Genomic DNA, 9,371 nt, shown 5'->3' on the forward strand with positions numbered 1-9,371 from the left:
CCCCAGAAATATTAACTTTCAAGTGGAGATGTGGATGGCATCTGAATCTGCAGGTACAAAGAAGCAAACACATTTGGGGGAGATTCTATAGATGCAGGAAACGACGGGGGAAGGGTGCAAGGAGAGCTTTCCGTGGAAAAATGAGGAAGAATAAGAAGATAAATTTATAGTTCAGAGGGATGGGGGTAAGAATTCCTTGATCCCTCTGAGAAAGTGAAAATGTGAGAACTTGTGAGTCCAGCCAGCACCCAAATCCTTAATAGTCTTAGAGATGCAAATCCTGTGGGTTGGCATGTCAGCACGTTGTCAGTTAGTGGTTCTCAAGCTTTAGTGAATGTAAGAATCATCTAGGTAGCAGGTTTAAAATTTAGCAAATCAAGCTCCACTCTTGGAGACTCCATTTTAGATCCAGGGTCAGGGCAGGAATCCAGATATTGTCATTCAGATGGCCCCTTCATTTTGACAAATAGACTGTACTCTTTTGGAGTAAAGGAATCTGCAATTCTCCTATCCCTTTCCTCTGCTTTTAAAAAAATCCCAACTGGGGCGCCTGGGTGGCTCAGTCCGTTAGGCGTCCAACTCTTGGTTTCAGCTCAGGTCATGATCTCGTGGATCACAGGACTGAGCCCCGCATTGGGCCCTGCACTGACAGCTCATAGCCTGCTTGGGATTCTCTCTCTGCCCCACCCCCAATCACATGCTATCTCTCAAAATAACTGAATAAATAAACATTTTTTAAAAATCCCAACTTTCACCAAGAGTGTCGTTTTCCCTCTTAGAAGAAATAGCCTTGGAATCGCAGCAGCATTACTCACCATAAATCCTTGATGCTTGATGCTTTTTTTAGGGCTACTATGTTCCAAATATTGTAAACACTTAGTCTATGTTATAATATTAACTACTGTTTATTGAGTATTTAGTAATTACCAGTCACTGTTAACTAATCAAACGCAGGATATCTAAATAATGACTAACCTTCCTACAAAGAAAATAGTATTCTCTATTTTTATAGCTAAGAAAATTGTGGCTCACAAAAGTTCAGTGACCTGTCTGAGGTCACATGTTAGTAAGCAAAACATAGTCTTTGAATCCAAAGACCGTCCTTTTTCCAGTGCTTTATTTTAAAATGAACTAATGAGTGGGAGATGAAAACATCTCCAACAAATTCCTGCAAGTGTGCATAAGTGGCTAATGCTGTAGACACAACTGTCATTTCTACTTAATCCCCAAAGATAACACTGACACACTGAAAATAGCTTTAATCAGCCATCAATACCCTTGTCCTTTCTTGTCTGCTGCTCAGCTGACTGACAAAGAAAAGATGATTCCGGGACTCAGTTCCTTGGGAAACAGAATTATGTACATTGTATACCCTGTGTGATGGAACTATAGGGCAGTTAAAGTATTTGCCTAGAGGCCTCTGATATATACTATCCTTTGACATTTTCAGCCCAAAGTAAGGGGATGTGCCTTCTGTCCTAGAATCACTTACCTGATAATGCAGAAGGGCAGCCCTGTGATTGGAAAGGGCTCTACCTGATCTGAGTTGGAAAGAACTGGCTTTGACTCTCAGCTCGAACTCTCATTAGCTCTGTCTTGGGGCTGGTCATCTGTTCTTTCTGAACCTTACTGTCCTTTCTGTCCGGTCTTCTCTCTGTTAACATATGAGTAAAAATGAATACGTTCCAAGATAGAAGAGAATTTAAAAAGCTTCTAACATACCGTAGGTGTGTAATGAGTTTTGTTTAACTATACTATTGATAAATGAAGTTTAACCCTAACTTTTTATGCTGCTTGAAAGATTGAAATTTCTCCAGTATCACCCTGTTTGTAGATGAACTCAAATATGTGCTCAACACATTGGGCTTTGCTGAGTCATTCGTACACGCTGCCAAACTGTTCAGGGTGGTGATAGAGATATAGATCAAAAGAAGCGAGCACGATGAATATTTCATAAAGAAGCAAACTGCCTTTGGAAAAGCTGTTTCTACTGCCTAAAATCTAAAAGAAGTTTGCTTTGCTCATTACCGTAATAGAACTTTTAAACTACAGACTTCAGGCCCCCTCTTTTCTTACCCTGTGGTAAGCACAGATCATGTACCTAATCATTGAAACAGGTACGTGTCTCGTCCCTGGATTTTCATATCTAGCCAAGCATTTCTTGATGTGTTCAATAGATACCTAATGATGATAGTGGACCAGCTAGGAACTAAAATGTAGCTTTGAAATGAGACCCTCCGGTCGGGGGAGACCCTCGGGGACTAAAAAGTAACCTGAGAGAGACAAACAACAAACCATACAACGTAATAAGTGCTAATAGCCCGTTAGGCGTGAGGCTCACAGAAGGGAATTATCTCGGGATAAACTCCAAGAGGTAATTAACACCTAATGGCCTTCTTAACAATGACGTAGCCAGGAAAGGGAAGAGAGGAATGTTCAGACAAAGGGAATAGGTGTGCAAGATCACAGCAGTGTAAGACAGCATGGCATACTGGAAAACTGCAATAGTAAGAAATGTGGGGAAGTGAGAGGTGGAGCGCAGCACGTTGGACAGGTAAACAGAAGCTACAGGTGGACAGAGATCAGCAAAGAAAAGTCTTCTGTGTCAAGACTTTAAAAAATTTTTTTAAATGTTTATTTTATTTTTGAGAGAGAGAGAGAGACAGAGCATGATTGGGTGAGGGGCAGAGAGAGGGAGACACAGAATCGGAAGCAGGCTCCAGGCTCAGAGCTGTCAGCACAGAGCCCGACGCGGGGCTTGAACCCACGAGCTGTGAGATCGTGACCTGAGCCAAAGTTGGCATTCAACCAACTGGGCGGCCACCCAGGTGCCCCTTTTAAAAGACATTCTAAAAGCAAGAAAATGATAAAACATGTCCTGGAGAATGATAGGTAGTGTATTTGGAGGAAAGAGGCACAGAACCAGTTTAGTTTATTTGGTCCCTAACTCCTGGGGGCATTCATCCCTAACTGTAGGCACTCAGGACAGGATTCTGGGTAGTGGGGTCTCCAGGAGGTAACACACACCCGTGGCTTGCTGAAGAAGGCTCTGGGATCCCATACGGGAATGAAACGGATCGTGCGCCCAAATGGCTGTGGGCACGTGGGAATGGCAGAAAGAAGTGTGTCCCCGGGGGAGTTGAAGGGACAGCTAAGCAAGAACAAACAAACAACAATCATAAAGGTCATCAATCCCCTTAACCATGAGCTAAAATGAAAGTGAGAGGTGTCACATGAGACCAAGCCGTCCCAATACAGTTTGACAAGTGTTTCTCCAGTATACCTGATGGTCAATCAGAAATGAATGGATGGAGGTTGGAACTTTGAAAATATCTAATGATGTGGAAGGATACTACCCCAAGGGACAGGCCTGCGGAAAAAGAGATGGCTTTTTTTTTTTTCTACGAATCTTGCTCTTTTGATTCTAAACAAATAGGAAGAGGCAGAAGTTGGGTGAAAATAAAACTACAAATCCAACTTTTACCTTCTCATAGGAGACTGCCTTCTACACAAGGATTTCCCCAGTTTGTTATCCGGTGAGAGAACAAAGCTCGTGGTTTAGCAAACCTGCAATGGAGGCTGTCCCCTTGACATGCCTTCTGGAATGACTGAAAGCCCAAAATTAAAAGACAACCATGACAGCATTGCCATTTTATGACCATCTTCACACATCTGGGTCAATGGAGCAAAGATGGAAATGTGATTGGAAAAGCTGATCAGGTTGGAGTATCTTGGGGCTCTTTTCTTAGAACCATGGCTTGGGACATGAATTATATGGATAATTTCTTTTGCCTATAAAGCCAACTTCCTAGGGAGAGGAGCTGGCAAATACTGTGTTGGAATTGCCAACAACTGATAAAAGCATGTGTGTTTCCTCAGTGTAAGGAAATCGTTAAGGGGCACCAGGGGGCTCCGTTGGATAAGCGTCTGGCTCTTCATTTTGGCTCAGGTTGTGATCTCCCAGTTCGTGGGACTGAGCCCCATGTCGGGCTCTGCACTGACAGCACGGAGCCTGCTTGGGATTCTCTCTCCCTCCCCTGCTTGCACTCTCTCTCTCTCCCTCTCAAAATAAATAAACTTAAAAAAAATTGTTAGACAAAAAGATGTCCAATTTAGTAGCGAGTGTAAGGAAGACTGGAAGAAGAGCCTAAGCCAGCAACTTAAGATTCTTTTTAAAATTCACACGGGTGGTTGGCACTATCATGTGAAAAGTTCAACTTTAAGAGGTGCTTGAAGTGGCAGCCTGGGTCCCACGGCAAGAAGAGACCCCCCCACCCATCAGAGAGCTGCTCCAAGGGTGAGACGGGAACGGGGGAGAACCCACCTCACCACTATGGCCAGGTGTTCTGAGGCCCCAAGTCGAAGCGCGGGCTCGGGCCAGACAATTATCGGTGGCAGGAGGCCCCTTCCAGGGAATGAGGTTGTGTGACAGTGAGGGCAGCCAGAGATGGTCCAACTTGGAAGCCAGATGCAGTCAGAGCCTTGAGCTCTGCCCTTACGTGGTATAACTTCTGCCAGTGGTTGGGGACATACTTTACGCTTCAGTTTCCTGGAATTGCCATGCTGTCTGGCCTTTGAGACTCTATTCATGCCGTTCCCTCCGCCTGAAATCTCTTGCGACAACACCCACCCTAAGCTTCTCTTGTAAAAGAATTTATTATGCCATTGTAACCCCCCTTTCTTATATCTCCAACTAAATTATATGCTCCTTGAGACAGGAGCTTACCTGACTTATTAGCCATTTTATCCCAAGTGTCTAGGATGATGTTCAACATATCGTCGGTTCACATAGGTGCTTGTTGAATGAATGAGCTAAAGAGAAGGAAGCTAGGGTTGGCTCAAGCCCATCAGCTGGACCTTTAGTTAACGAGTAGGATTCAATGTTGTGGTTCCAGAGAACTAGAATCTTATTTGAGTGGGTGGGGCCAACACTGAGGTAGGACTGTGATGGTTCGGGGTACCTGAGGTCTAGGGGAAAGTTATACGTGAAAGGAGACTTACAAGTCAGACTGGAATTTAGCCAAAATGACTGGGACCACTGAACAGGGAGGAAATTAGACATATTCGCTAATGGATGTCCTAGCCCTGCAAAGGTGATCCATAATGTGGTCTGCAAATGGGTCCTATCGGTACATCCAGTCACAGCAAGTTAGGAAAAGAGGAGCAGGAGAAAGCCAGGCGAGGGTTGACAAGCAGAGAAATTGTAGCTGGTACCTTTATCAAATTAGCCTGAGGTTTTAGGACGCTAAAGAATGTGAGGGTAAAAACTTAGAATCAAATGGTTGGGAGATCTATAATGAAGCATGATTTGTTTGTAGTCCCAACAGAGATGGAGAGGATACTTGTCACCCTAGCTTCACCACGTACATCTGCGATCCTCAGCTCCCATGATGTCTACACAGCACAATGTATGGAAAGTGCCCAGAACAGAGCTTCATATACAGCAGACTCAAGAAATGGCACCTGTTGTGAATGTTGGCGCCAGTACTGACTTAGGTGAAGGGATCGTTGTCACTCATTTTGCCCATTCCCCTCTCCACCAGCATGCACACAGCTTCTCAAACACATACACAAACAGCAGTAGATTCTTCGAGGTCTTCTTAGAGTAAGGGAAAGACTAATAACCTTCCACCAAGAGCCCCAAAGCCACATGTCTATGAGGAGACGCGCTGCACACTAAATCATTAACAACTGCACATCCAGATGTGTAGTATGACTCTGACCTTAGGAATGGGACGTTGACGACCATACGCTGCTATTTCTCAACTTTTGCTGGGAACTCCTCAAAATAACAATTTTTCCCTTCACTCTATCTGGTTCTTAGTCAGTTGCACATGAGAATCACCTGAAATCCTCCCGAAAAAGAATAATGCTCAAGTTCCCCCCCAGACCGATTAGGTTAGAAATTCCCAGGAAGAGGATTCAAGCTTGGGTGGTTTTCTAAAGGTCCCAGGTGATTCTAACGTGCTAATTCATGTGTAGACCCTGGACCATAGCACCAGCATCAACTAGAGGTTTGTTTAAAATGCAGAATCGCAGGTCCAGTCCAGACTGAATCAGAATCAGAAGGAATCAGAATCGTCATTCCCAGTGATTCATCATCACATCAAAGTTTGAGAGGTATTAGTGGGGATCAGGGGCTCCCAACTCTGGCTACATACTCTAATCATCTAGAGGAATTTTGGAAAAGGCAGATGCTTGGGCTCCACTCTCTTGAGATTTTTTAAAAATTTATTTATTTATTCTTGAGAGACACAGAGAGAGAGTGCACACCAGGGAGGGGTAGAGAGAGGGAGAGGGAGACTCCCAAGCAGGCTCGGCACTGTCAGCTCAGAGCCCGATGTGGGGCTCGAACTCACGAACAGTGAGATCATGACCTGAGCCGAAATCCGGAGTTGGACGCTTAACCACTGAGCCACCCAGGCGCCCCAATCCTCTGAGACTTTGATTTAATTGGTCTGAAGAGGACCTTGCATAAATATTTTGAAAAATCTCCCCTGAGTACATAAACCGTGCGGCCAGGGCTGAGGACCACAATGCCAGGCAGGTGTTGCCTCAGAGATGGGCTGAATTCTCGGCCAGGAGCGCCTTCATGAGGGAGCTGTGAGACACAAGGGTCATCAACATTCCTTTTCTCCATGGTCCTTTTCACCTAGGAATTGGCCAAAGAACAAATGTGGTCTCTCTAGGATGGGGCTTTCTAGCAACATGTTTAAAAAATGTCTATTTCATAAACACGTATGTAAATTTGCATTTTCAATTTTTCTCCTGGTTACAGCTGCAGTTTATGAATGACTAGCTCTATGTGCATAATGACAATAAGCAAACTGGAGTATGCTTCTCTTAGATACTTGCTTCATGTTCTAGTTTTACTCAGTGGCAAATACCTTTCCTTATATTAAAACAAACAAGGGGATTTACAGGGTACAATATATATTGTTTGTGAATTTTAAAGGTAAAACACAAGACTTCAAAGAAATTCTGTGCTTTAAGTGGACACTTCAGGCCATGCCCCAGACCTCTGAGTGGAATTTAATCTCCCTCTGCCCTTGGGACTAGTTTAGAGAGAAACTTGGAGAAACACCGAATCAACAGAATTCTCTGAAATGTGACAAATCCTAATTGACTTGGTTCCCAATCCTCAGCAGTTCGAGCATCTGGGTTTATCTCATATGCTAGAGATACTGTAACACGTGTCACTTCGATCCCAGGCAAGGGTCAAATGCAGCATCACAAATAGAAGCTAAAATAAATTCCCAAAGTCATTTTGCGGTTGAGTTAACTTTATTCACATGATAGCTATAGGGGTTGACAACGACTTCCTCTAACATTTCTTTCTTCTGGTGAGTTGATTTAGAGTTTGGTTGCAGACAGTGTGGGTTGAAGGGATGTGTGGGTAAGACAGATCAGGGGCTTGTTACAATTCTACATCATCGTGAATCATTTAATTTTAACCTTGTGGCTTGTCTAACACATCTGCAGGAAGAGTTGAGGAGTAAATCTAATGCTCACTGGCAAATACTTAGCAGCCCTTGAGAACAGCATCTTTAGAGTACCCACAATTGATCCTAACACTGGAGGCACCTTGGATATCGTGAGGGCGGGTCAGAAGTGCCTTGGGGTGCCAAGAGAGGCATCCCATGACAGCAATGGGAGCTCAGGGCATACGGCAGGCAGCTCTGGAGAGATGCAGTCAATCCCAGGAGCGTGACATGGCTTCTCAGTACTGATAGGACCTCACAAGGAGCCACATGAGAATAACGGTAATCAGGACAATAGTGAAGTTGAGGAACAGCTCTCGAGTGGATATCCCCATTCTGAGTTGGCTCGGTGAGAACTGAAGGCAGACTCCTGAGGGCGCACCACAGACGTCCTGCTTGCCTCACCTAATGGAAAGTTACACAGAGAACATGGAAGATTAATGAGCATGCTTTCCTCACTGTGGAAGAGGAGAGTGTTAGGGGCCGAACTGTGTCCCCAACAAAATTCCTGTGTTGGAATCCTGACACCCAGTACCGCAGTGTGGGACTGTATTTGGAGACAGGGACCTTCAAAAGGTACTTCAGTTTAAAGGAGGCCATCAAGATGGGCCTTAACCCATTATGACTGGTGTTCTTCTGAGAAAAGGACATGTGGACGCAGACATGTACAAATGAAGGCCATGTGAAGGCAGGGAAGGCAGCCGCCTAGCAGCCAAGGAGAGAGGCCTCAGAAGAGATCAACCCTGCCAAAACCTTCATCTTAAGTTTCTAGCCTCCAGACTATCTTTGGACTAGAGCCACATTTCTTCCTGGCTCTCCAGCCGGCTGACCTCCCCTGCAGACTTTGGACTTGTTGGCCTCCATAATCACATAAGCCAATTTTATCTATATATCTATCTATATCCATCTCAATATCAACATCTAGACGTAGGTCCTACACATACATACACACACACACGCACACACACACACACACACACACACCCTATTGCTTCTATTTCTCTGAAGAACCCTGACTAATAAAGAGAACCTGGTTTTGCTACCTAATGTCAAAAAATACAACAAAGTCCTGATTGTTTTTTCCTGTGATGAACGTACAGATGCTTTGGATAAGACCCAAAATATTCTATTTTCTCTCTTCAATGTGTGTGTGTGTGTGTGTGTGTGTGTGTGTGTGTGTGCGCATGTGCGCGCGCTTGCTTTTCTTAGAATACCAACATGCCAGGTCACCGAAACAAAATAAAACCCCCAAAGTGGTATGGTTTAGTATCCGTTCTTGCATTGAATTGCATATAGAAGTAGGATGCCATAACCTCTCGAGTTTCAGGCCACCACAGGTCTTCGCCTAACCCTGTGAAAGCATATGAAGCATTTGCAGCAGCTGTGTGGCCTCTTGCAAGCCCTACGTTGGGCATAGAGCCCACTGGGGTCAACCAGAAGTCCCTCGCATAGCAGGCACTCAGTCGAAAGAGCAAGTGTTAACCTCATGGGTACTTCTATTTCAAAAAGGGCTTGTGCCAGCTATTTTTAGTCAAGTGCAGGATGTGCCTATATTGTAAACACTTCAAAGAGCAGGGATGGTATCTTTTATAGCTTGTAAGATAGTACATGCGGGAAATCAAACTTTGAGAACTCACGCAATGTAGTCAATCAGATTATTACCTTCACGAGGGGGGCATAATTGGCACTTTGTGCAAACCAAATGAGATTAAAGACTAAAGATAAAATTCTAGATATCTAGATACTAAAATTTTTGATACTCCAAAGGGAAAACGTTTAGGGGGAAGGAGTGTTTTGTTTATTTGTTAAGGGTGGGAGTTCGGGGAGTAGGAAGGGTTGTTAGTAAGTTTTTTTTTTTTTTTTGGGTTGTTAGTAAGTTTTGACCCTCAA

General features: G+C 44.2%; 1 protein-coding gene across 1 annotated transcript; it reads right to left on the bottom strand.

The window, feature by feature from the left end:
- Window positions 1-7,265: 7,265 nt before the first annotated feature.
- Window positions 7,266-7,903, bottom strand: SLN (sarcolipin). Its single transcript, XM_058686655.1, has one exon. It carries the CDS (start codon window positions 7,814-7,816, stop codon window positions 7,721-7,723), a length of 96 nt encoding a protein of 31 aa, XP_058542638.1. The 5' UTR covers window positions 7,817-7,903; the 3' UTR covers window positions 7,266-7,720.
- Window positions 7,904-9,371: the final 1,468 nt, after the last annotated feature.

This window comes from Neofelis nebulosa, chromosome 10 (genome assembly GCF_028018385.1).
Source record: "Neofelis nebulosa isolate mNeoNeb1 chromosome 10, mNeoNeb1.pri, whole genome shotgun sequence".
Classification (NCBI taxonomy): domain Eukaryota; kingdom Metazoa; phylum Chordata; class Mammalia; order Carnivora; family Felidae; genus Neofelis; species Neofelis nebulosa.